General features: G+C 48.9%; 3 protein-coding genes across 10 annotated transcripts in view; 1 reads left to right on the top strand and 2 right to left on the bottom strand.

Moving 5' to 3' along the window:
- Positions 1 to 10,911, bottom strand: part of LOC123376373 (histidine--tRNA ligase, cytoplasmic) — a 34,888-nt gene extending 23,977 nt beyond the window's left edge. The window contains exons 1-3 of one of the 2 annotated variants that reach the window (XM_045028307.1): positions 10,786 to 10,911; positions 1,518 to 1,592; positions 768 to 857 (exon numbers count right to left, since the gene is read on the bottom strand). In XM_045028307.1, the coding sequence (XP_044884242.1) occupies positions 768 to 857; positions 1,518 to 1,592; positions 10,786 to 10,800 (180 nt within the window). In that variant the 5' untranslated portion in view covers positions 10,801 to 10,911. Of the gene's footprint in view, positions 1 to 767; positions 858 to 1,112; positions 1,273 to 1,517; positions 1,593 to 10,785 lie in introns of those variants that run through there. The other variant, XM_045028306.1, reaches the window with a different exon arrangement.
- A 4,123-nt stretch (positions 10,912 to 15,034) lies between these two features.
- On the bottom strand, positions 15,035 to 27,248 carry LOC123376374 (histidine--tRNA ligase, cytoplasmic-like). 6 transcript variants are annotated; one of them, XM_045028314.1, is made up of 13 exons: positions 27,227 to 27,248; positions 24,854 to 24,943; positions 23,746 to 23,865; positions 23,266 to 23,361; positions 22,138 to 22,263; positions 20,664 to 20,771; positions 20,313 to 20,411; positions 19,556 to 19,649; positions 19,061 to 19,191; positions 18,736 to 18,978; positions 17,671 to 17,787; positions 16,868 to 17,014; positions 15,035 to 16,089 (listed from the first exon to the last, which is right to left on the bottom strand). In XM_045028314.1, exons 3-13 carry the CDS (start codon positions 23,836 to 23,838, stop codon positions 16,033 to 16,035), a joined length of 1,311 nt encoding a protein of 436 aa, XP_044884249.1. In that variant the 5' UTR covers positions 23,839 to 23,865; positions 24,854 to 24,943; positions 27,227 to 27,248; the 3' UTR covers positions 15,035 to 16,032. The 6 variants fall into 6 exon arrangements, with proteins under 6 accessions (XP_044884249.1, XP_044884248.1, XP_044884247.1 ...); XM_045028313.1 differs by lacking the exon at positions 27,227 to 27,248 and adding an exon at positions 27,053 to 27,181; XM_045028312.1 differs by lacking the exon at positions 27,227 to 27,248 and adding an exon at positions 27,063 to 27,081.
- The window catches only part of ZMAT2 (zinc finger matrin-type 2), a 32,976-nt gene continuing 32,740 nt past the window's right edge, over positions 27,245 to 27,480 (top strand). The window contains exon 1 of one of the 2 annotated variants that reach the window (XM_045028316.1): positions 27,245 to 27,382. In XM_045028316.1, coding sequence (XP_044884251.1) covers positions 27,320 to 27,382 — 63 coding nt within the window. In that variant the 5' untranslated portion in view covers positions 27,245 to 27,319. Of the gene's footprint in view, positions 27,441 to 27,480 lie in introns of both variants that reach the window. The other variant, XM_045028317.1, reaches the window with a different exon arrangement.

Here is a 27,480-nt window from a genome sequence, read left to right as displayed (position 1 = left end):
AGATAAGGTAAAAGGAAGGAAGATACACAAGACCTTTTCTACACTGAGATTTCTCCTAAAGTTCCAGTGCCATCACCCTCAGCACAATTCCACCAGACATCAGGTGACAGAGATTGTACGTGATTTTACCCCTGTGTTACATTCACAAAATGGTTAGACAACATGGTTCTTACACTGCTAGCGGTGAGCCAGAGCCCTGTCTACACTAACACTCCCAGTGATGCCACCACTTGTAGAAACTTTTAAGAACTTGCACATAAACACAGCTAGAGGAAGAAGTTAGCTTTGCATCTTCAGTGGAGTGAGGAGAGTATAAATAGACGGGGGTTGGGTAAGGGGTTCAAGATGAATTTATTTAACTGCAGGTTTTTCAGACGGGCAGGTACTCAATTGGCAGAGCCTGCAGTGACTGCAGAAAGTGGAGTGAAAGCATGCTTTCCTGGGCCTCCCGTTCTCACTGCTCCAGGCCTGGCTGTTTACACACCTGAGTCTCAGGTTTCCATGCCACTTGGTACCTTTGTAAGCACACACACAGCCTTTGTCAGACAACTGTGGCTGGAGCCTTTGAGGTTCAGATGCCCCTACCTTCAAGCCCTGCACCCTGGTAACATACTGGCCCTGGGCCAGGCTATACTGCAGCTCATTCCTTCAGGCAGATGCATCTGATGCACTGTAGGGACCAAGACAGGCTGTCCACCACGAGAGAGAGAGGAGAAGTGAAGAGGGGCTGCCTGTCACAGCCTCAGAGTCCAGGGCAGGGGACTTACCTTTGGGGTCTTGAGGACAAACTTGTGTTTCCCCTCATCTGTGCCCAGCTGCGCCTTCAGCTCCAGCAGCTTCGCCACCTGCTCAGCCACCTGGGTACAGAGACAAGGCGGCAGATGAACAGCACAACCCAGGGGAGGCAGCTGGGCTTCCCAGCCCCGGACACCCCGCTTCCACGCCCCCCTCCCCGGGCACGCTCCGGGCATCCACCCCGGCCCGGCTCGGGCATCCTGCTTCCCCGGCCCCGGCAGGCCCGAGCCCCAAGCCAACCCCCCCGGAGAGGCGCGTAGGGGCGGGAGGGGGCGCTACAGCCCGGCCAGGGAGCCGCGGGGACGGGCCGGGCTCACCTCTTCCGGACTGGCCTTCCCCTGCTTCAGCCGCCGCACCGTGTCCGCCTGGCGCCGCAGCGCCTCCTCCAGCTCCGCCGCTTCGTCAGCCATGGTCACCGCAGCGCCCGTCAGCCCGGCCGCCGCACTCCCGTCTCCCACCCACCCCGGAACCTCACTGCACTGAGCATGCGCGGAGGAGCTGGGCATGCGTAGTAGCCGCGTCCGAGGCCGCTGCCCACACTTTGCCCTTCCCTGCTCTCAGAGCGTGCTTACTGGTCAGCGTGACAGACAGAACTGGGGAGCCGGTGACCGGGATATGGGCACAGCAGCGAGACCGTCAGCAGTTACAGTTACGCATGTCTTAAGTGCCTTGCTGCATCAAGGCCTCAGTTAAAAGCTTGAGTGACATCCCTGACTCCTCACCCAGACTGCTGATCCAGACTCCAGGGTGATCTGCCTGATGCTACACAGAGATGGGTCCAGGAGGTCTGAAAAATACTGTTTGCACCTCTAAGTCAGTGGATCTCAACCTTTCCAGATTATTATACCCCTTTCAGGAATCTGATTGTCTTGCCTACCCCCAAGTCTCACCACACTGAAAAAACTACTTGCTTACAAAATCAGACATAAAAATACAAAAGTGCCACAGCTCACTCTTACTGATAAATCGCTTACTTTCTAATTTTTATCATATAATTTTAAAATAAATTAATTGGAATATAAATATTGTGCTTACATTTCAGTATATACAGCAGTATAAACAAGTAATTGTTTGTATGAAATTTTAGTTTGTACTGACTTCACTAGTGCTTTTTATGTAGCCTGTTGCAAAACTAGGCAAATATCTAGATTAATTGATGTACTCACTGGAAGACCTCTGGTTGAGAACCACTGCTCTAAGTTTCAGAGGAGCAGCCGTGTTAGTCTGTATCCGCAAAAAGAACAGGAGTCCTTGTGGCACCTTAGAGACTAACACATTTATTTCAGCATGAGCTTTCGTGAGCTACAGCTCACTTCTTCGGATGCAGTTCCATTCTATGCATCCGAAGAAGTGAGCTGTAGCTCACGAAGCTCATGCTGAAATAAATGTGTTAGTCTCTAAGGTGCCACAAGGACTCCTGTTCTTACTGCTCTAAGTGACTCTCTCTCATCCACACTTTTTTTCTCTCTCTTGTGGGAGAGGGAATGGTATAGTTTGTACTACATCTTCTTTCCCTGGTTTGTCTAGTTGTGCAGATGATTTTGTCAGTTAATAATTGTTACCATTTCTTTATTGTTATTAAAATTATAACATATTAAGGGAACTACTGAACTCTAAAGTCGAGTTCAGTATAGATTCAGACTTTCATATTAACAAGTTGGTATTTTCATTAGCTACACGTTAGTTACTTTTACTTTTACCATGGCTTGATTTTTATAATTGTTTTTATATTAGCTGCTGTTGTTCCTAACAAAATCATCATGTACATATTTCAATACAGTAACTCCTCACTTAACGTCTTCCCGCTTAACATTGTTTTGAAGTTACGTCGCTGCTCCATTAGGGAACATACTCGTTTAAAGTTGTGCAATGCTCCCTTATAACATCATTTGGCCGACTTTACAAGGGAGCATGGCACAAGTTCCTCTTCTCCACCTCCTCCCCTTCCCTTCCTCCCTCCCTCCCTCCCAGAGCTTCCCCCGCCACCAAACAGCTGTTTGGCGGAGCTTAGGAGTTTCTGCGAGGGAGGAAGGGATGGAGCAGGGAAGCTTCCCCCCACCCCCGCCCCCGTAGCCAGGGCCACCCAGAACACTGGGGCTTTAGGGGCTACAGGGCCCTGGGCTAAGGGGGCCCCGGGGCCCTGGCCTGCAGCTCTAAAGCCCCTTTCAGAATGTGGCCCTGCGAGCACGTGCCGGAGGACTCAGGAGGAGCAGGGGCAGCCGCACAGCCAGCGGCTGGAGAGAAGCAGCGCTTTCCCCTTCAAAGCCAGCTGGAGAGAAGCGGCGCTTTGAAGGGGAAAGTGCCACTTCTCTCCGGCTGCTGGCTGCCTCTGCTCTTCCTGAGTTCTCCGGCCCGTGCTCTCAGGGCCGCATTCCGAAAGGGGCTTTAGAGCTTTAGGCCAGGGCCTCAGTGTCCCCTTAGCCCAGGGCCCTGCAGCCCCTAAAGCCCCTGCATTCTGGGTGGCCCTGCCTTCTGGGTGGGGAAGCTCCCAGAATCACGGCTCCCAGAATCGCGGCCATGAGGGTAGTACCGTGCTGCGCAGAGTCACCTGCACACACCCTGCACCAAACAGGAACTGCCACAGGTAAGTGCTCTGCACCTCCTGCCTGCCCCAGCCCTGAGCCTCCTCCCGCACCCTAACTCCCTCCCAGACCCTGCACCCCCACCCTGAGCGACCTCCCACACCCTAACTTCCTCCCAGACCCTGCACCCTCAGCCCTGAGCCCCAGGGGTAAACCAGGGTCATCTCCCCACCACAGTACAGTACAGTACTGCACAGTATATAATGCCTTTTGTCTGCCCTCCAAAAATTTCCTTGGAACCTAACCCCTCACATTTACATTAAATCTTATGGGAAAATTGGATTCATTTAACATTGTTTCACTTAAAGTGGCATTTTTCAGGAACATAACTATAATGTTAAGTGAGGAGTTACTGTATTATACAGTTGGCTGGCATGGTGTTTCTAAATATTAATTACAGAAATTCAAAATTGAAGATCATAGCTAGGTTAAACCTCTTAGGCTGACTGCTGTTATAATACTTCTGTTATTATTGTGAATGTGTAATTCTCCATACTAAATTTACCTTATTTGTCTGCAAGTTTCCTTCCTTGTACAGCACAGGTTCATTCCGGTCACATTATGACTCCCATGCTAGATGCTTTGCTGCATTGGCTTTATGTCAACGACCACTGTCTTTACTTTGCCAACAGTGAATGACCTTTGTCACCAGTTATTTTACTTCTCCCACAAACAGTTCAGTACTTTGCCACTGTGTCACATGTAACCCCGTGGTGTTGAACTTACTCCCCTGAATAATCGCTAAAGGCATTATTGTATCTAACTTTACACCCCGCCCTCAGGCCCACTTCTAACACTGCCCTACAGCCAAAATGCTTCTGAAATAAATGTAGTCAAACTTTACTAATTCTGGGTCACTGAGAACGAAAATGATGCTTAAAATTGTTGATTGGCTCTAGTTTTCAAGTTATGCTATTGGGTTAGTATATACGACCCTTGACTTGGGAATAGCGGAAGATAAGTGAGTTATAAAGGGAAGGGATCTCAATTTAAACCAGAAATGACTAAAATACATCTTTGACTGGATCTATGAATAAATCTATGACTGGGTTTGGACAGTACTTGCTTTTTAGGCAAAACAATGAATGATGCAATCTGAAGCTGGTATTGCGTCATACATGATATGAATTGCATCATGTTATTCCTAGAAGTCATGGATGATGCAATCATAACGAAGCTTACATCACTCTGCTGAACAAATTGCCCTATATCAGCTCTAGAAATCATACAGTGTCGTGCTCCCTTATTTGTCAGTGTTTGATTTTGCAAAGGGACACATTTCTGTTTAGCCAAAGTGAGCAGAGATGCCTCGTACTTGTGTGAACAGTGCAGATAACTTCTGCTATGTTTGTGGTGAAGTGACTTTTGCATCACAAAAGCGCAGTATAACCACTATGGTTAAGAAAGCCTATCACCTTTATTTTGGCTGCAAAATTGGAGATCAGGACAAGAGGTGGGCCCCACACATATGCTGCAACACTTGTGCAACAAATCTTTGCCAGTGGTTGAACAGGAAAAAGAAATCTATGCCTTTTGCAGTGCCAATGATTTGGAGAGAGCCACCAGATCATACCAGCAATTGTTACTTCTGCATGGTGCCTCCAGTTGGGAAAGGTGTGTCAAAGAAGAAAAAGTGGACTGTGCATTATCCAAACATTCCATCAGCTATACGCCCAGTACCCCACGGAGAAGGACTGCTGGTTCCTGATGCACCAGAATCATTCTCACTTGAGTCAGACGAGGAAGAGGATGAAACTTCTGGTCCTGAACCATTAATGTCATAGGACCCACATTTTCTCCCATCCTTCTCCTCTGAACCACACCTCATAACACTAGGTGAACTGAATGACCTTGTCAGGGATTTGGAACTACCCAAGAGTAAGGCAGAGCTGTTGGGCTCCAGACTACAGCAGTGGAATCTCCTGGCAGGTGATGTTAGGGTTTCCATGTTCCGTGACCGTCAAAAGGATCTTGTCCCATTCTTCTTCATGGAAGGTGATCTTGTGGCCTGCAACAACATCAATGGTGTGATGGCAGCCCTCAACATCGTTCACGATCCAGATGAGTGGAGACTGTTCATTGATTCACCGAAGACGAGTCTTAAAGCTGTTTTACTGCATAATGGCAATGTTTTGCCATCAATTCCAGTTGATCATGCAGATCATGAAGGAAACCTATGACAACATGAAACAACTTTTGAGATGCATAAACTATGACCAACATCAGTGGCAGCTCTGTGGCGATTTGAAGGTTGTTGCCCTCTTGCTTGGTCTGCAGACTGGATACACAAAGTACTGCTGTTTTCTCTGCAAATGGGATAGTCGTGCAAGAGATTCCCACTACATCAAGAAAGATTGGCCACTCCGACAGTCATTGGAGCCTGGGAGGAAAAGTGTTCAGCATCCACCACTTGTTGAATCAAGGAAGATTTTGTTACCACCCTTACACATCAAGCTGGGTCTGATGAAGAACTTTGTCAAGGCCATTGACAAAACACAAACAGCTTTCAAGTACCTCCGTGGAAAATTTCCAATGTTAAGTGAAGCTAAGATAAAGGAAGGTGTCTTTGTTGGTCCTCAAATTCGTGAACTTCTTCGAGATGATGCATTTGACCATGCACTGCGTGGCAAGGAAAAGACGGCATGGAAAGCCTTCCAGTTAGTGGCAATAAATTTTCTCGGAAACAACAAGGCAGACAACAACAGGTTGTTGGTGGAAAACCTCCTCAAAGCATACAAAAGCCTTGGTTGCAACATGTCACTAAAGATACATTTTTTGCACTCTCATCTAGATTTTTTTCCACCGAACTGCGCAGCAGTGAGCGACGAGCACGGCGAGCGATTTCACCAGGACATTGCAACAATGGAGAAACGCTATCAGGGCAAATGGAGCCCATCAATGCTTGCAGACTATTGCTGGACAGTGACAAGAGATGCTCCATTTAATGAATACAAGAGACAAGCCAAGAAGCGCCAAGTAGACACTGAATAGGACTAAACTATGTACATAATAGTTTGTCTTTTGTTTCATAATAAATTTTAGTTATATAACCCTTTTGCTGATTTTTAAAGTGTTACATAAACAGGACAGGTGAAATATTATCATGTAAAGCAACCATAAACACATGAAAAGACCTAGGTTTACAATTTATGATTAAAACTCTACTATCTACACAATATACATAGACATAAAATGTAAAAACTGAAATATCTTAGAAACAGTAGCCAGTTGTTTTAATTGTCATATTTGAATTCAGCACATCAAAATACATAATAAATACCACATTTTATCTCTGAAGCAGACGACATCTCAAAAATTGTAGACCAGTGTAACATAATGTCTATTGAACACTGCTACCTGGTAACAGTTAAGCAGCTGGGAACCGATATGTCTAGCAGTGATCATGACTTTCTTAGCCTCTGTGCTAAAAACCTACTAACACAGCTATTTTGTGTAAATTAAAAAAAACCATTTGTACTATTTACTATGTCATCCTTTCCTTTTTAAATCCACCTCTCTGTTTTGTTTTGTCTTTTTACTATGACCTGAATTCTACAAAGGCTTATGCATGTGCTTAATTTTAACCATGATTAGTGCCATTGAAGTCCCCACTATGAGAAAGCAATCTGAGTGTAACTGATGCTGCCTGAGTATGCAGACAGCCTGAAACTATGAATCAGAAGTACAAACTGCTCCATACTTATACTGTGTGGTTAACTCTAAAACACAAAGCTCTGTGGGGACTCCCAAGTCCCCTGACACTACCCCATCCAGGTACTATGACCCTGTTTACTCCTCGGTTTTTAGTAACTTGCACCGCTCTACACTAGGAGTTTGCACTGTTGCAGAAAAATCACTGTTGCTAGAGTGGTGGCTACAACTGTCACTGAAGACAAGCCCTGTGTGCGTGGTTGGCCCTTTCTCTTGCCAGTCCATCCTGGCTCTTCTGAGTCCATGTGAATAGTGCAACACACACTCTCTCTCTCTCTCTCTCTCTCTCTCTCCAGGGAGCACAGATCTGGGGAGGTCTTAGTCTCCTCAGTCTCCAATGGTGTGGCCTCCACCAGCTCAGCTAATGTGTATGGTATAGATAGCTCCTTCCATTACCACTCAAAGCAGGGGCAATGGAGTATTGCAAGCTGGGCGAGAGGCACAGGGGTGTGTTTAGAGTCACACATGTTGGGATTCCCTCCATGACCTCTTTGCACTCGGCTTTCCAAGAACTGAGTTTGACTCAAGACTTTGTCATTCAGGTATCTTTATTTGACACAGAGCAATGCTACAGTGCATTGATCAGACTCAAACACAGGAGATGGATACAGGTACATCACAGATCCAAAGTTACACAGAAACAAGTCCATCGATACCAGACAAACCAGTGTGGAACATCAGAGGACAAAGGCCTTTGCTGATTGCTCTTCTCTCACCCTTGTGAAGAGGAGACATCCAAATGAATTCCTCCCAACAGCTGAACTTGCAACTTAAAGCAAAAGGGGGGAAGGAATAAAAGGTCCTAACAAGGAGAAACTGTATCTTTTATGCTGCTTGAACTCTGAGGGGCAAAGATTACTAAGCATAAGATCCCCAGTGCTTGCCCTGGGTTAGCCCTAAAGGACACATAGAGCTTGTTTATTGTGTCAACTTCTATTAATTCTTGAAACTTAAGATAGAAACTCATTTGTGTGCATATACGTTTACCTGCTTTAACCTTGTAAATAACTAATTTCCTTTTCCTAGTTAATACATCTTTAGATAGTTTATTATAGGATTGGCTACAAGCATTGTCTTTGGTGTGAGATCTGAGATACAACTGACCTGGAGTAAGATGACTGGTCCTTTGGGACTGGGAGTAACCAGAATATTGCTGTGATCTTTGGTGCAAGGGCCCATCTATCACAAAGGTATGCATATCTGGATGGCAAGATAGATTGGAGTATCCAAGGGGACTGTCTGTGACTCCATGGTAAGATTGTTATAGTGACCCAGAAGTTCACATTTGTTACTGGGTTAGTGAACTCTTTTATAGAACATGCCCCAAATTGGTTGTACCTGCACTAATTTTGACAGTTTTCCCAGAGGCTGGCACTCTTGGTCATGAGCCACTCTAGACAGTGTGACAGGATACTAGTGGGCAGCTGGAAGAGATGGACTGAGACAGGCTCTGTCCTGGGGGGAGAAAGCCACACTGGAGTGGAGCTAGCTCCTGTGGGGGTCTCTGGGGTAAGGGGCTCAGGGAAGCAGCCCCAGGGCTGTAGCTCCAAGAAAGGAGCAGAGCTGACTGAGACTGGGAAATGGCTAGGAGCAGGAGTGCCAAAGGCTCCTGGGAGGGGCAGGCCCTGAGGTTAAGGAATGAGTGAAGACTGTTTTTGTGTTGTTTGCTAATCTCTGTTAAGGAAAAGCAACAAAGAATCCTGTGGCACCTTATAGACTAACAGACGTTTTGCAGCATGAGCTTTCGTGGGTGAATACCCACTTCTTCAGATGCAAGTCTTCTTCACTTGCATCTGAAGAAGTGGGTATTCACCCACGAAAGCTCATGCTGCAAAACGTCTGTTAGTCTATAAGGTGCCACAGGATTCTTTGTTGCTTTTACAGATCCAGACTAACACGGCTACCCCTCTGATATCTGTTAAGGAAATAAACCTCCTTGAAAAAGACATGCCAGCACATGCTTTGGAGTGGGGGAGAAGCCAGCCCTGGTGACAATGACCCTCAACAAACTGGAGAATTGGTCTCAATTCAACAAGATGAAATTCAGTAAGTAAAATATTTTGCACTTCTCTTTAGGAAGGACAAATTAAATGCACAATTACAATGTGGGAGGGGAGGAAATGGCTCAGTGGTAATACTGCTGAAAAGGTTGTGGGGGTCATAGTGGTTCACAAATTAAGTGAGAGTCACCAATGTAATAAAGCTGTGAAAAAGCCTAATATTCTGGGGGTGTATTTACAGGAGTGTCATATGTAAGACATGGGAAGTAACTGTCCTGCTCTCCTTGGCATTGGTGAGGCCTCAACTGGAGCACAGTGTCCAATTCTTGGTGTCACAATTTAGGATAGATTTGGACAAACTGGAGAGAGTCCAGAGGACAGCAACACAAATCATAAAATGTTTAGAAAACCTGACCTACCAAGAAAGGTTAAAAAAACTGGGGCATGTTTAGTTTTGAGAAAAGACGACTGACGGGAGACTTATCAATTTTGACTATGAAGGGCTGGTATGAAGAAATCTGAATAGTTGTTCTCCATATCTATTGTCAAGAAGAAAAAAAAAAGAAAAACCCACACAAATTTTGAATAAAAAACGAATGTTGCAATACAAACAGGAAGTGCTATACCAGAAATACAGTGAGATGTGACTGCTGAAGCTGAGCAACTATTCATATTTTAAATTGTTATTGTTATTAAAAGCATCAGTTAAATAGCAGTGACATCCATTTGCACAATGTTAATGAAGATAAATGAGGAAGTGCTAAGAGTAATAACATTTTGAAAAGTACATAATTTACAGTGGATTACAAGAAAAAGCCAGTGCAGTTCAGGCTATTAGCCATTCACAAATTTGTCTTAACTGCAGTTCTATGAGGCTATATACAAACATATAAACTAAGAAGGGATTCTTGCAAACACTGACAGTTATCATATTTGGAGGGGAGGTGGTTGTATGTAAAATATTTAACTGACTCAAGTCTCCTTTACCAGCTCAGTACATTATATCGGACAGGAAAGCGCTGCCTTGTCCAGGCAGTGAAATGCATTCTGCATTTAAGAGCACAGCCCTAGGAAGCCGGGGCTAAGAACTACGTCCTGCGAGGGAGGGGGAAAAAACCCCTTGCTCCCCCAACCCCCATTATGTGCAGCCACTGCAGATGGCTCACCCCATCTGTGTTAACTCCGGTACCCTCTGCACAGCCCGATCCCGATGATTGGCCCCCGGCCGCTGTCTCGCAATGCCCCAACCCCAGCTCCAACCCCTCAGCCCCCTTCTCCTGCCTCCAGCTGTTTGCCTCTCCCGTGCATTCAGCTGGGTCTCTGCACGGGGTCTCTCTGTCCCCTCCCAGCAGGAACAGACTGGCACCCCAAGGCAGGGCAGAGCCAGGGGCCGGGCAGCGGCTTCAGCCGCTGTTACTGAGCATGCTCAGTCCCTACAAGCCGCTCCGGACCGGCACAGTGACAAACTCTGACTGGCTCAGATTGTAACATAAAACTGTCAGTGTCACCAGAGAACCGGGAATGGGGGCGGGACTTCCGGGGGCTAGGCTCCACAGAGAGGCCGGTCGCTGGGAAGCGGGAGGACTTCCGGGAAAAGGTTCCTCCTCCTCCCGGAAAGAGGAGCGAACAGGAAATGACAAGAGGACTTCCGGCGCCAAGGCTGGGAGGGGGGGGAGCAGGAGGACTAAGAGACCTACCGGAAGGAAGTACATCGCCTACCGAGCCAAGGGAGTCTCCTGGAGGACTTCCCGGTATGGCGCGTCACCGCAAGAGGAGACTAAGCGTCAGCGCCGGGAAGCGAGGCGTAGGTCTGCCAGAGAGCGCTGGACGGTTTGGAGTTCGGCTCCCGAATGGAACCATAGAGGCTCATGGGGCTGAGAGAGCGGCCTGACCCATAGAGATCGATTGTGCTCAGGGGGCGGGGCTGGAGGACTTCCGGGAATGGGGCTCATCTGGAACGAGGGAGAACGCTTCCGCCGCCTCTGCGTGAGGGTAATAGGGGGAGGGACTCGGAGCGACTCCCGTGATGCTCCGCGTGGCGGGGATTTGAGACAGAGCATGACCTCCCCCCCTTCACTGATTATCAAGGCCATTCCCGTTCCCAAGACAACCCAGCATGGGTGCCTCGGTCTGGGCCAAAGAGACACGAGGGGATTTCGTCTCCAGCCCCTCCCCTTGACCTGTTCAATTTGTACAGCACCTAGCACAGCTGGGGCAACTGGGTGGGACAGTAAAACAAGCAACAGCGAAAGGAGCAGAGTGTTTGCTATTGAGTGTGCAAGCGATTCTGGGTGAATTGCTACCTGCCTGAAGGTAGGATCCCATCTCACCATAAGTCAAGGGAGTGAGTTTGGAATTTCCTACTAGTAAGGAGCCCCCACCACACAAGTCGGAAAAGGACCCTGATTGGAGTCAGTGGCCTTGGCTTGTTGCCCAGAGAACACATCCCATCCATGAAACCATGTTGCTTTATTGCCTCTTGCAGTTCCCATAGGGGCAATAGTTACCACAAACTTCACAGAATGTCTTTACAGATGGGAACGGGCCTACAGTAGGGAAACCAGGACTTAATTTGTGCCAGGGCTGAACCCCAGCACCTCCAGGTTTGGCAGTTCAGAGCCCTAGCACCTCTGGGCTTGCTGAATCAATTATGAATGTAAAACAATTGTTTGAGCCCTGGCATCTCTTTCATTACAAATTAAGCACAGAGGGAAACCATTACATTTTAGTAAATTCCTGTTTCTTTCTTGTGAGCCCTGCAGAGCCAGCTGGAGCCTCTTTCAGTTTTGTGCATTGTCAACTATACTGCTAATTAAGTTCTAGGTAAAAAAAAAAAAAAACACAAAAAAACCAAACCACCACCACATTTTGCTCATTGACATCTATACAATCCCACTGAAGACAACAGGGCTCCTGGGGTATCCAGGAAGGCAAGATTTGGCCCTGCCACCTCTTAGTTATGATGCATGGGTTCCAAAGGACACAACTGGCTTACAGAGTTATTGGTGCTGGTAGCTTATTTGTAAGGCTACGATTTAATTGCAGAAGTCACAGAATCCGTGACTTCTAGTGACCTCTGTGACTTCAGCCTCTGGAGATCTGGAGCTGCAGGGCCCTCCTCCGCCAGCATGGGCAGGGAGCTGCAGGGTCCCACCATTGCCTCTGGTGGACCCCGAAGCTCCAAACTGCTGCGGGGGGCAGGGTACCCTGCAGCTGCTGCAGGCAGTGGGGAACCCCAGCTCACACAGGTGGTGGGGGAACCCCCGAGCCCTGGCCACAGTGGGCATCAGGGGACTTCCGGCTGCCAGTGGTGGCGGAGGAACCCCCGAGTTCTTGGCTGCCTCGGGCGGTGGGGAGCCCTGCAGCTCCCGGCTATGGCAGGAGAAACCCACTGCTCCCAGCCACCGTGGGAGGCTAGGTCACCTCACAGCTCCTGGCCTGCAGGGGCAGTCGAAGGTGGCAGGGGTAACCCACAGCCCCCAGCTGCTGCTGGCGGCTCCTATCCCCTGTATGCTCCACTTCAGGCAGTGTGGGGATCTGTGGATCCCCATTTTGTCAGGTATATTTTTAGTAAAAGTCAGGGACAGATCACTGCTTCCTGTGAATTTTTCTTTTTTGCCCATGACCTGTCCATGACTTTTACTAAAAATATCCATGACAAAATCTTAGCCTTACTTATTTGTAAGTGGAGCAAGTTTATCTAAGTACTTATATGTGCCCTTTTCCCCTCTCTCTCCCTGCCACTGTATCAGAGTCCATAGGAAACCTACTATGGTATTTTTACACTTTGCTTTCAGAGTAGAAATGTGCTTTAAACTTAGGTTTTATATAAAACTTTTCTACATAAAAGCTAAAAATTAACACACAACTAAGCAGCTTACATTAGTCATGGATTAGGAAAGCCGTGTCTGTCTTTATTATTTGGTTTTCTTTACTTGATTAGAAAAACCCATTGCCTTCTTTTTCTGACAATATTTTTGCCATTTTCTGTAGGAAAACCTCTCATTTAATGAATTTCAATGGAGCAGAGGTATTTTCTTATTCCACCCCTCCCCCACTTGTCTCTAGTTATGGGTTTTGGATGTTGCCCCCATGACCATTTTAGACATTACATATTTAGGAGACAAATACTTGTGTGCATAACTTTGAAACTTTGGTGCTGAGAGCCTGGCTGCTTGGAGCTGGACTCTCACTCTGTGCAGAGCTGACAGCCTCGGTTTTCAGCATTGGGTAGCCAGGCACTCTATGCTGCCCCCTGATTTAAGGACACACACCACTAGCAGAAGGAGGGTAGTGGGGACATGAAAAACTGCAGTAATTACTGTGGTGGCTGTAAGTCGACCTAACATTGGTCAATTTAATTGTGTAGTGTAGACAGGGCCTTTAGTTTGGTTGATTCCCCTCCCCACCTCCACTGGGGTTATCAGGCCTTGCTCTCACAGATCAAAACACTGAGCAGAATGCAAGGACAGGAGGACACCCCTGGAGACTGCTGTGTGTGTGGAAAACTAGACCTCTCAGGGTCCTCATCACAAAGATGGTTAGACAAGAGGTATGAAATGGGTGTGTAGACTTTTTAGTTGCTTTAATCCTTTTCACTGAATGCTTTGTTCACATGGCTAAATAAACAATACTTTTGGCTTTAAGAAGGCTGTTTTGGGTCACCGAATGAGCTCCTGGTTGTAAGCTCTCAGCAGGAATAACTGCAGGTATCCAAACCCAGTTGGACATGCAGTGTAAGAACTGCTAGTGCCCCAGACCCAGTTTGAGACTGGGAGAGTCACATGATTCCACCTTAAGAGATGCAGGCACAAACCCTGAGACTTGAGAAGGGGTGTCCTCAGAGATCAGAGGCAGGACAGAGCCTCAGGGAGCCCTGAGCCATACAGGCCTTGTCTACAGAATAACTTTTTGTTTCTATGATCTAGAGGTGTGAAATTTTACACAGTTATACCAGTATAAAACTGATCTGGGCACTCTTTTCTCAGTAGAGTGCCCTTATGTCTCCTGGGAAGGGTTTTAAGATAAAGTCACTCTTACAGTGGAATAATAATGTCCACAAGGGGTGGGCAAAATGGAAATACTACTTGTATAGCTGCTAAGACTTTCCTAGGTAGACAAGCTCCTCAGGGTGAAAGTGCTAAATAGGCTTTTCTTTCCTCCACAAGTGCTTGGAGACCTCTGACTGCTAGAAGATGGGACTGGATGATGGGATGGCTCACTGAAAAAAAAATTGTCCTGTTCTGCTCACTCTCTCGGAAGCATCTGACACCAGCCACTGTCACAAGATGGGACAGTGAGCTAGATAGACCATTGGTCTGATCCTGTAGGGAGATTCTTAGGTAAGGGCTGTACAAACACCAGAACTTGGAACAGCCCATCATTCCAGTGACTGCTGTGCTCTACTGTTCACTGTTTCCAGGGGTGAAAGTAACAAAGGACTTACTGGTACACCGGAGTCCTGAGCGGGGGCATGGCCTCAACCGGAAGAGGCGTGGCCTTTCAAGATTGAAAGGCCCTGGGGCTCCAGCCCTTTAAATCACCCTGGAGCTACCAGCTGCAGAGGTGGTTGGGAGCCCCGGGCCCTTTAAATCACCACGGGAGCCTGGCTGCCAGAGCTCCGGCAGCACTTTAAAGGGCCTGGGGCTCCCCGCAGCAGCCAGAGCTCCGGGCCCTTTAAATCACTGCCACAGAAGCTGGTCCAGTCCGGCACGCCGTACTGGCTCTTGCCGGTATGCTGTACCAGCTTACTTTCACCTCTGACTGTTTCACACATTTGAAAATAGTCTTGGCTTTCAAAAAAAGCTATTCTGCTCTAGCAAACTGGGGAAGCTACCCTTTATAAGCAACAAAAAGAAAATCCCAGTTGGGAACTCACAAAAGTAGCTATAACTCAGGTGTAGCACATTACAGGTCTAGCTGAAGTCAGCAAACAGCCATCAAACATCCTCAGCAACCCACAGTATTTTATTTACATCACTTATCCACGTTTGCATGGAAACCAAAGTCTCGGCTCATTCACTTTAGACAGAACCACTGGAGAAGAGACTAGATCACTAAAATGGGGTCATTTCCTGGGAGGAGGGATGTAGCTACTGTGCAGCACTAGGCCAACAGCCCAGCCCAGACACAAAATGGGAATATCATGTCCAATCTCCCAATGACATGTAGGGATACTGAGGAGCATCCTTGAAGCATAGTTCATGTGTATCCTGGACAGTAGTGGTACTCCCATCCCACTGAGCGGGGAAAGAGAAATTTCCTAGTTCAGCTCCATGACTGGGGGTGGAGAAAGGGAGCCCCACAGATGGGGACTGACCTTCCAGTGATTCAGAGCTGCCTCGCACAGGTGAAGGGCAGATAAGATTCTAAGGACAAGTTTCCATGGAGGTTCTGGATATGTGAGGATGCTCACAAGGCCACCTGCAGCAAGCCTGAACATAGCAAATTGCTGAGTCAACTTGCACGGGCATCTGGGCATTGTGCAGGACCTGGCAGGCGTGAATTCCTTCAAGATAGCAAATTAACTCTGCACTAAGTCCTAGGTCATTGCAAGGGAATCTGCCTTATTGCAAATGTAGGATCTCTGCTTTGACCAATGAGCTTGCTACCATACTACAACACATTAAAACAGACCCACTCCTCATGCTACTTAACCTGAGAAGGCTAACCGATGGTAATTTGCCCTATGCCTTTAAAACGTGTCCGCTCCCTACACACTGAGATGTTGTACCAAGTCATAAGATTGATAGGGCAAGGTTAATCTCAGTGCAGCAGGAGGTGGCCAGCCTTCAGCCCGATCAGCACTGCCCAAATCCTCACGGAATCATGGCCTGGCAGTGCCATGTTACTGGCCTAGGAACCCCAGTGCATCGCATGGCTGGAAACAATCAACATGGCAGGAAATAGGTCCAGTGAGTCAAGCTGTTGTCCACAGAAGGGCTCTAGGACTCCAACCTTCTTCTGATTTCCTCAGCAAGCTTCTCCCTAGGGATATCGACCTGCACAACAAACAGGAAGGAACTGGTCACAGCAATAGAACTGTCTCGTGGGAAGTGCCCCGAGCACCCAATGATATCAGGATGCCCACTTATCACTTGCAGCCACCCAGACCTGTCTTCTGCCATCCCTCAAACCCTCCTCTCCATGAACTCCCGCTGGAAGCACCACCCCATAAAAATACATCCCCTGACCAGCAAGGAGACATTTGTGGAAGGAGTGATGATTAGGAACTTCCTGTTCCAGACCCCCGAGGGACAGGATTCGACTGCTCAGCAGAGAGCTATAGTGATCTGTAACTCTGAAGAAGGTTCGTTGTGGACTTAGACCAGTTTGTAAAGAGGATTCAATCTGTACCAGAGCCGGGTTAACTCTGGGAGCTCTTGCTTGCATCGCAGATCACTAAAGAGGCCCTAATAGCCAGGAGTGTTGTCTAGAACCTTTCATTGGGTTTTGGAGGCAGCCTTCAGACCACCTAGCCCAGGGGTCCCCAACGCGGTGCCGGTCATCTAAATGTGCCCGCGTCCTGGCTGGCGGTTGAGCATCTGCCGAAATGCTGCCGAAATTTGGTGGCATTTCGGTGGCAACGCCTCTGGATGATGCTGTTTGCCGCCGACAAGCGGCGTCATCGAGAGGCCTCGCCACCGAAATGCCGCCAAAATTCAGCGGCATTTCGGCGGATGCTCGACCGCTGCCACGGTCCTTCATCTGGCGCCCGCCAGACGAAAAGGTTGGGGACCACTGCCCTAGCCCACCCCCAATATCCAAGGACATCCTCACCTCTTCCCTGCTAGCTACAACTCGTAGTTTGACGACTCCATCCTTCAGCTCCTGCTCTCCTATGATGGCTGCAAGAGGGATTCCCGTGTCTTCACAATACTGCAGCTGGTTCAGCAGCTTGGGGTTCTTCTTATACAGCATCTCTGCCTAGAAGGGGAGGCAATGTGGTTGTGTTCAAGAGCTTACACAGAATAGAAAGTGACAAACCCTACCCAGTTCAAACTCATTGCTAGGACTGGCTGGAAATTTGTTGATGGTTTTCTGGTGGAGAATGCAGATTAGCTGAAATCTAAACATTTTGTGGAGGTGGTTTGATTTCGACTAAGCTCCAGTGGAACCAGGTAAGTTTTGAAACCCATCTGCTAGGCTGGTTTTCCTACCAGATGGCCTGCCTTGTGGGATACCAGTTCTTTTGCAGCCTACCTAGCAGGCTGACAGTTCCCCTTCAACCTGCTGGGTGGAATTTCATCTGGAAATGATCAAAATTGTGATTTTTTTGGGTTCTGTTTTCAGAGGTTTTGAAATTTTGGGGTTTTGTTCCAAACTGGAAATTCCAAATGCCTTCCTGAAACAGAATTACCATTTTCCTCAGAGCTCTAGACATTAGCACAGAGTCTCCTGGGACGGATGGTTGCAACAGGCTCAGTACCAGTAGCTGCCTTTCTCCGTCAGAGCCAAACAACAAAGAGGTTGGCGAGTCTGGTCTTGCTGTGCCACTTCTCCCCGGAGACACTCTCTCTCCCCCCTTTCTAAGGGCTGGCTTTGAGAAGCACAACTAGGCCAGTCCAATTGCCTAGTCTTACCTTGATCCCAGAATCCCACAGCTCAGAGATGAGGTTCAGTCTCACATCAAGGAAGTTCTTCTGGGGGGTTGCCACCAGCACCTGCGTCTCAGTCGTCCGGATCTTCTCCTTAGAAGCCTGGGAGCAGGAACAGAGTTGTGAATGAAACATATGGAAACATCCTATTGCTCGTGAAGACATATGCTCCAAGGCACCTGACGGTTGCGCCTCACCCACCCCTTGTACATATTACTGGAGAATGCCACCATTTTCCTAACACAGGCTATACAGGGAGATTACATGAAAAACAACAACAAAACCCCACCAAACTGTGTTCAATGTAATTTTGCAAAGTCAAGTTTGTGCAACCTTAATTTATCTGCCTTGAGCACATGCACCATGACTCTGGATTTCATTATGTACTATTTTTTCCACAGGATCCCTGCCTCATTCTGAGCACACACTAGACCTGCTCTGGGGATGAGGCAGCTGTGCAATAATTTTTTTGAGCCTCACCAGACAATGAGTTCCGTCCGTCTTATTTACCACACATCACCCCAACCCTAAACTAAATAGAGAATTACTAATTTCCTCATGGGTTTTTCCGCCATCTATCATAGTAGTATGAAGCTCACAACCATTAAGTTAATTATCTTCATAAAGCCCTGGGAGACAAGTATTTTACTGATGGAAAACCAAGGCACAGGGAGATTAAGGCCAAAATGAGGATGCCAATGTACAGACAGGGAAATTGACAGAAAAAGCAGCTTGGTCCAAGCTTCAGCTAAGGAGTGAGAGAGCCCAGAGTAGAACTCGACTTCCTACGTCCCGGCCCTACTGTAGTGAAAATTCTAATTCAAGTGATAAGCCCAGGAAACCTGTAGCAGAGGATTCAGATCTCCTGCATTTCATTCAACCACAAGCCTATCCTTTCTTTTACTGCAGTCCCATGTCTCATCTGCTACAGATCTTCCAATTTCTGCAACAAATGTGTCAGGTATCCTACAGAAAGTGGCCACCTTACCTGCACCCCCTGGCTGGTTCCCACAGTCGTGGGCCATTCTGTGTACTTGTGATGGCACTCACCTCCACCTCCTGCTCCATGATGGAGAAGATCCGCTCGATTCCGATGCTGACTCCCACACAGGGCACCTTCCGCCCCTTGGGGTCGAACATCCCCACCAGCTCGTCGTAGCGGCCGCCTCCAGCCACGCTGCCCATGTTGACTGGCTCCTCCCTACGGGCGTTCTGAGGCTGCAGCAGGATGGCCTCGTAGATCACCCCAGTGTAATAATCCAGACCCCGTGCCAAGCTTAGGTCGAAGGAGATCTGCAGGACAGGAGGGGAATCCCATTACCAGGCACAACAAATGATCCAGCCAGGCCTGGGTCAGTGTCCCTCCACCACTCACCTTATCTGCGATGCCAAACAGGGTCAGGTACTCAAACAGCAGCTTCATGTCTCCCAGCCCCTCCCGGGCCAGCTTGTTCTGGGACAACTTAGGGTCCTGGAGCAGCTGCTCAATCAGACCCAGCCCACCTGCTGAAATGAGACACACCTGAAATATACCAGGGAGGGCGACATGGTGTGGCCAAGCTCCTATGGACTCACTCCACCCAGCCTGGGTCACACTTACCTGCTCACTCCTTCGGCCTTGTGCATCTCTATCTCCTTCCCAGGGGATACTGACCATGCATCCCACCTGGGACACCCAGGCTGCAAGTCAGCTTGGCCTGGGCAAGTCAGCTAAACATCTGGGGAACCCTGACTGACTGACTGACACACACACACACGTCCCCCCCATGCAGAGACCAAGGAAGTTGGAATAGCTGCTGGGAAGGTGAAGCGACCCACATGGACTCTCGGCTGGACAGGGAACCAAGTCTCACAGCTCCACAGAACTCACCATGCAGTCTAACGTATTCCCCGATGCGATCTGCAGCCTCTGGCAAGAGACCTTTCTCTCCAACCATTTCATTCTTCACATCCTCCCATGTTGCCTGGGGTGGAGGAGATCAGAACATTAATCACAGCTTCCCTGGCTGAATCCGCTGCTCCTGGGAATGCAAAATCCCTTCCCCAGCTTCCTCCTCCACACCAACACTACCCCATGGCTTCAGAACACACCGTGAGGAAACTGCAGGAAAGGGGAGACCATTGCCTGGTGGCTAATCCAGTTAGAGATCTCCCATTTCTAACCTTCCCAGAAGAATTAACAATAGATTTCACTCTCATTTGGTGCCTTCATTCTAAACTCTCAAAGCTCTTTATTAATGAGTTAGGACCAGATCCTCAAAAGGTATTTGAGAGTTAGGGGCCTATTTATTTCACTGGAAGTTAGCAGACGTTTTGAGGATCTGAGCCCTAATCCCTCCAAACCCCTGGAGAGGCAGGAAGTCTTATCCCCATTGTACAGATGGGAAAGTACAGGCACAGAGAGTGGATGCAACTTGCCCAAGGACAGAATCCAAACTTCTTGGCACTTGGGAGAGCCATGGAGAATGTCAGCTCTGAAAGTCCTGCTTCAGGTGGGTGTTTCCATCCTACGCATTTGGAGATGGATCACAGTCCTCCCACCAGAGCATACACCCCTGAGGGCTAGGGCAGTGCTAGACAGCAGTCAGTGTCTGCCAGCCAGGGCTGGGAAATCCGCAGAGCATTACCTTGTTCAGTTTGTCCACGGTAGAGCAAGTGCTATGGAACAGGCTGTCTGGAATGCCACATACCGCAAACATTCCATTCAAAATGCGCCGGTCGTTGATCTGGGGGTGGGAAGCAGAGACACTCTAAATCAGATCCCAACAGAGCCTCCCAGTAAGATTGAATCACTTCCACTTGGTTTCTATATCACTCCAGCAGTCCGTGAAGCAGCAGTAGTCAAAATCCCCCGATCCCTTCCTTCAGAGGCTCTCTCGTATGCAGGGCACACTAGAGTGGGGGATGGGTGGGAGGGCAGGCACATTCTTGCCTGGGCAGACTTGTAACTTTATTAAACCAATGGGCTATGGTTTTACCTTAATGAGGAAGTCTCCGAGCTGCAACATGCTCAGGATCTCATGCACAATCTTCAGACACTCAGCATCAGGAATCATAGGGTCAAAGTGGCCAGCGATGTCAAAATCCTGGGGTACAGGAAGAGGAAGTGAGAATCCAGGCAGTGTAACCCAGCTGGGACACCCCAGCAGCAATCAGGATCCCCAGAGACACAGCTCCCGATGCTGCACCCCGTTCCCTGTACCCCAAGGGGAGCCCAGGCCTGTTGTGCAGAGACCTGTACTCTAAGCTGTCCAAGGTAACAGAAGTCCAATTCAGCCTGTTACAGAAAGCCCTTGTTTATGAAAGTTAGCACAAGTTGGAGGCAACCAGATTAAGATAAACTGGACTGTTTAAGTTAAACCACTGTGCTAAGGGAACTGTAAAGCTCCTGGTGAAGAGGGGGATGGGACGGGACATGTGGACTGGAAGGTGTGAGCTTTACCATCATGGTTGCCACCCCCACCATCTCCTGGGATCCACCAGGACACCACTGGGTCTTCATAAACCTGATGCTGAGACACGGCCTGATCAGACTGGGCCAGAGAGAGGGAACTGATGACATCGCTGTGTCCACTCAGAACGTGAGATTTGCATTCATGCTGTCACCCTCCCTCATGTGTCATTTTCCTTCCTCACCTTATTTCTTCTCTCTCCTCTCCCTTTCCTTTTTCTGTCTAAAGAGTCTGACTTAGCCTCCCAAGACAACACCATCTTTTGCAACACTGCTTTGAGCCTGTGACCAGAGAAGCAAGCTAAAAGCAACGCCTTCAACAGCCTAATGCTGGTACAAGTTTGCCAGGACTCTGAGTGTGCTGGGTTTGATTTTCACCAGCAATGAGGTTGCAAATGAGAATCAGCACCCAGGACAGAAGAAGCATTTTCTACCTTTGCAATTCTGGGTGTTTGTTTTCTTTTCTCTTAAAGAAACAGGAGTGGACTTCAACAACAACAGTTCCAGCCCACCTTAACTAACTTTTTCTCTTTTCCCCCCCAAAAGGACGGTTAGTAACATATTTCATTTCATCTGACAGACTTTTAGTTAGGGGATTCCCCTGTTCAGACTCTACAGCTAAAGGGAATAAGGGATATTGTTAAGCCTGACTTAATACTTTGCATTTCAAATGAATTAACTGTTTTTCCTTCTTTTCCTGTATTTTTAATAAAAGGTTAAAAAGACTGGTAATGGTGGTTGTTACAATGGGAGTCACAAAACCTTGGACCACACTTAACTGTTTGATGTTGTAACAGTAAAAAGGGTTTCACTGCATCTTATCTGTGAGACACCCCTCTTGTCAGCACAACAGGCCCCAGACACACACGGAGCCCTCTTCCTCCCTGTCCTGTTCCCCACACTTTGTGGGGAGCCAGAACCCCAGACCCCACACAGGAAACCCTGGGCCCAGACACACAGCTCCCCGCGGCATGGAGAGCACTCAGGCTGCCGGTACTCACACACTGGTAGAACTCCCTGTAGCGGCCCCTCGTCATGGCCGGATTATCCCGTCTGTAAACTTTGGCAATGTGGTAGCGCTTAATGTTGGTGATTTTGTTCATTGCCAAATAACGAGCAAAGGGCACCTGAGCACAAAGGGTTAAGGATGGAACCTAGAGGGAATCTCCTGTGGCCTGGAGAGTCCAGGGCCAGCCATTCAGCCCGATTATCACTCTACAGACAGCTGCTGGGCCAGTACAACACAACCCCACAGCAAAGCCCATGCTGAAGGTCACCTGCAAACTGTGGCCACCTGTCCTAATGGACAGTAAAATCTCAGTCCCTATGAGGACATCTTCCTAGTAATCACACCATGTTAACAGCCAGCCTCATTGGTGGGTCATTTGAACAGATGTCCTTTGCTGCTATGATACAAACTGGGATTACATATATAATACAGTGACAGATTAAAGGCCAGAGATAAGGGAGCAAAGATGCCTTTCAGGTGAAATTTGGACAGAGCTGCAGTCAGTAAAGCACCAAGGTCCTGGATAGATGACCCATTTGCCAACAGTAACAAAGGCAACGGCTCTTTCACTGAGAATAGGGAGATTGTGTGAAGAGTCAGAAAGGAGGCTAGCCCAGATGAGTGCAGGCAGATGGGGAAGGAGTAGAGAGAGAAGGTTCAATGTCCAGGGAGTACACTAGAGCAAGCCCATGGATGGTTTTTATGTACAGACCTTGAAGTAACCCGGGAGCTAGTTTTGAGGATGGGGTGATGTAGTCACCATTCTGGGTGTCTAGTGGTGAGTAGTAATTCTCCATGTGCTGGAGTTGGAAAGGCTTGAGCTGATCCTAGAGCCGGAGCTACAGTAGTCTAGATGGGAGGGACGGAAGTTTGGATGAGGATGAGTGGAGACAGAGGTGTCCAGGGGCAATGGCATGGAGGCAGTTACAGGTAGGCTTGGAAACACTGGGGAGGAATGAATACAAAGTGGAATTAGCATGCATGTTCCTCCCCAGCTAGGAGGAGGTAAGTCTCCAGCATGTCCTCACCTCACCTCCACCCCATGCACTCTTGCCTAAGAAACACCAGCAACCCCTGGATGAGGTGGTGCTTCCCAAAGTCCGGAACTCTGGCAGGATACAGTCAGGTCGTAGCGAAGAGACAGCAGCTCTCCCCCCTGGTCTTTCAGGTCATAGATGAGCTTTGAGTCCTCCCCGTACTTCCCCATCAGAGTTTCCTACAGAAAAGCAAGACAACTGTCAGCCAAGAGAGGACGAGCTCCAGAAGCAGAAAGCAGGAGCAAGAAACCCCTAGAAAGAAAGCAGGGAGAATCCTTGAGCCTGATTTTAGAGGTGATCAGTTGGATCTAACCCCGGTCAGATGATCTAACCCTCTCCAGCTTTACCACAGAAGCTCACTTGCCACAGGAGCTGTTCACAGCTGAATTCTTAGGGCATCTGCCCTTCGGGTCACAATAAAAGCAGCTACTGCCATTTAAATTGCACCCAGTAATTGCAAGGGGCATAAAACCACAAACCTATGGATCACATCTGACTCAGGGATCAGCACCTCCAGCAGCACAACTTCCCCCTCCCAGATGTCATGCAGCCCCTACCCTCACCTTCAGCTCAAACACAGGGGTGTCAATGACCTCAGCCCCATGGCGCTTGAAGCAGCTGATGATGGTGTTGAAGACTTTCTCCCGGATGGCCATTTGCTTGGGGCTGTAGTCCCTGGTGCCCTGAGAGCCCAAACCAAAGGGAAGTGCGTGAGAAATCTTAAAAGTGAAGAATTATACCCACCACCCTGCAACAGTAAAACCAGCCAATATCTAAACTGTTCCCAGCTCCTACGGCTGCTCAAAGCTCTGAGCCCAAAAGTTTGGCGCTATAACAAGGGTCAGCTAGGCCTAGAATAATGGAAGTTGATGATTCATTGGACCTACTGCTGCTTGAAACACTAGGGAACTTTTAGTGCACAGGGTCCACATGAACAGTTGGCATGTGGCATGCTGGAGCATTGTAGACTTATGCCCCCATTTGTCATGCACTAATTCCTTGTTTAGATATGCCCTTAGGCATAAGAGTCAATTGGGAAGAGGGAACAGAATGGGAAAAGGAGGAAGAGGCTTAGGCTCAAGAGCATAGGTGCCAACTTTCCTCTGCGGTGGTGAGTGCTTGTGCCCCCCCACCCCCGGCTCCGACTGCACCCTTTCCCCACCCCTGCCCTGCCCCCATTCCAACCCCTTCCCCAAAGTCCCTGCCCCAACTCTGCCCCCTCCCTGCCCCTATTGGACCCCTTCCACGAATCCCCGCCCTGGCCCCGCCTCTTCCCTGAGTGCGCCGTGTTCCTCCTCCTCCCCCCTCCCTCCCACTGCTTGCCACACGAATCAGCTGTTTTGCAGCGCAAGCGCTGGGGGCCATGGGGGAAAAGCAGGCAAGCGGTGCGCCCAAGTGAGGAGGCGGAGGTGAGCTGAGATGGGGGGCAGGGCAGGGAGCCAATTTTTCCCCGTGGGTGCTCCAGCCCTGGAGCACATGAAGTCGGCGCCTATGCTTGAGAGGCTGGAGCTGAGGAAAAACTGTACACCCTACCATAAAGAGCAGGATAACAAGCAGGAAAGGGGCAGTTTGTTTCAGTGGGCGGAACACCTAAGTAGAGATGGGGTGGGGTAACCAGGAAAGGAAGCAACCCATGAGAGACCCATGTGCCTGAAGGAGGTAGGAAGTTACCTTGGGGGTTTTCAGAATGAAGTTCTTTTTCCCCTCATCAGTTCCCAGCTGTGCCTTTGGCTGCTGGAGCTTTACCACACCCTCTGCCACCTGGGGACAGAGAAAAGGCTTTGATAAATGGAGTAGGATACTGACCCCTGAGTGTCTGTCTGATGTCAATTCAACTGGTGGACCTACAAGGCCAGCAAGAGGTTTCCTTAGTTACTAACAGCTCCACTATAAGGAGGTGGCAGTTACCTTTGGGGTTCTGAGAATGAAGTTCTTCCCCCTTATCAGTTCCCAATCTGATTTCCTTCCCCAGACCTGAAGAAGAGCTCTCTGTAACTTGAATGCTTGTACCCTCCAATAATTGAAGTTGGTCCAATAAAAGATATTATCTAACCCACCTTGTCTCTCTAATATCCTGGGACCGACACTGCTACAACAACATTGCAAATAACAGCTCCACTGTAATTCAAATTCTTGCTTTTCCTTGCATTTGACATTTTAAACGTTAGCAGGACAGCCAATAGATTCTTAGCAGCCCATTAGAGTGCACAGGAATCTGGGAGCCATTGACACCCACTGACAACAGAGTAGAAAATATAGTTAGTTGTTTTGGCTTTTCTGATAAATTAGAAGGCTCCCAAATCTGAATTATCATCACTTTCTATCCAGCCAGACTAATCCCTGCCAGCATTACTGGACAATCTGCAGGGAGCCTGCAACAGGTGGACTCCAAGCTTTGCCCACCAGAGGGCTGCACTGACAACTTGCCTGGGATCTGCTGCTTTCATCTAACCCAGTCCTTTAGTTGGGATCAAGATAGAGCAGGGGTAGGCAATCTATAGCATGCATGCCAAAAGGCGGCACGCTAGCTGATTTTCAGTGGTGCTCACACTGCCCGGGTCCTGGCCACTGTTCCGGGGGGGTTCATTTTAATTTAATTTTAAATGAAGCTTCTTAAACATTTTTTAAACCTTATTTACTTTACATACAACACTAGTTTAGTTATATACTATAGACTTATAGAAAGAGACCTAAAAACGTTAAAATTGGCACGCAAAACCTTAAATTAGAGTGAATAAATGAAGACTCTGCACACCACTTCTGAAAGGCTGCAGACCCCTGAAATAGAGCATCACACATTGGAACCTCTAGTCCGTACTGACTGTCCGTTTGTACTCAGGGCACACGCTGGTAGTAACACTTAATGCTCACATAGCACTTAACACTTTGAAAGTCAGTTGGACACATTAATTACCTCATTAACACAAACAATACCCCAGGAGATGCTTTCACCATCAATAAAGATGGGAACAGGAGTGACACCGAGAGAGTGACTAGCTACCCAGAGCCACACAGCATCAGTATCAGAACTTGGGTTAGGAGCCAGGTGCCAGCCCCATGCAGCTCACTGCTTCTCTACAGCTTCGTGGGCTCTGCCTGGCTTAGGCTCCGACACCCACGTCTCCTCCCGGGAATCAGAGCCTGTCTGAAAGACAAAGCCTTAATTAAAGGTAATAATTGGAGATAAAGGTAATAATTGGAGATATACCAATCTCCTAGAACTGGAAGGGACCTTGAAAGGTCATCGAGTCCAGCCCCCTGCCTTCACTAGCAGGACCAATTTTTGCCCCAGATCCCTAAGTGGCCCCCTCAAGGACTGAACTCACAACCCTGGGTTTAGCAGGCCAATGCTCAAACCACTGAGCTATCCCTCCTTGTCCGATCGAGGCAGACGGTCCCTTGGGGCTGGGGCAGGGCCCGCCACCCGGAGCGGGCCTCACCTGGTTTTGGGGGTGGGCAGCAAAGGCTCGCAGGGCGCAGGACGGTGCCAGGTGCTGGGCCCCGAAGGGCACCCGGCAGCCCCACGCAGCGAGGGGGCGCAGCCAGTTCATGGCTCAGGAGGTAGCTGGATCCCGCAGGCCGCTATCCGAAGGCTCCCGGCGGGAACTCGCCCCGGACTTGCGCTGGGTGCGGGGAGACCCGAGGCTACGCAGCCGGGAGCGGGGGCGAGACACGTGTGCGGGGCTGGGGCCGGCACCTCAGCACCCCGGCCCCAGCGAGCTCCGCAGGGCCACAGGCTGACCGCGAGCCCCCGGGGGAGGCAGGAGCAGCGCTGGGGCCAGGGACACTCTTCTGCACTGGCACCCTGCCTGGAGGACTCAGCCTCATTACAGCCATAGAGTAGAGGACGGTTAAGGATAGAAAGTTCACCTTCTCTAACCATAGAGTCTCAGGACCTATAATGCGTTTCCGCAGAACTAGAGCGTCCCGGAGCCAACAGGACAGAGCTGTTCCGGGTCAGCACCGGGGAAGACTATCTGGAACCAGGGAGGCTCAGGAGACTTCCCAGAAAGGCACAAAAATAAGCTCAAAAGTTACTCATACTCAATCGCAGGCACCCGGCCTACGCAACCCCGAACATCCGCTTCCGGCCGCCACTCTCCGTCTCATCTCAGAGAATGACGTTACGCTCTAACTATGGCGGCCGCCGCTCTATGGTACTCGGGAGGACTGATTCACTTTACGACTCTTGCTGCCGGAGTACGGCACTTACTAGTTCCTTATTCACTTCACGTTCAACATGGCGTCGGGCAGCGGGGTAGGTGTTAAGAAGGGGGCGCGAGGGAAAGCCCAGGGCT

Source organism: Mauremys mutica, chromosome 8 (genome assembly GCF_020497125.1).
Source record: "Mauremys mutica isolate MM-2020 ecotype Southern chromosome 8, ASM2049712v1, whole genome shotgun sequence".
NCBI classification, from domain to species: Eukaryota; Metazoa; Chordata; order Testudines; family Geoemydidae; genus Mauremys; species Mauremys mutica.
This window is presented reverse-complemented; position numbering and strand designations above follow the sequence as displayed.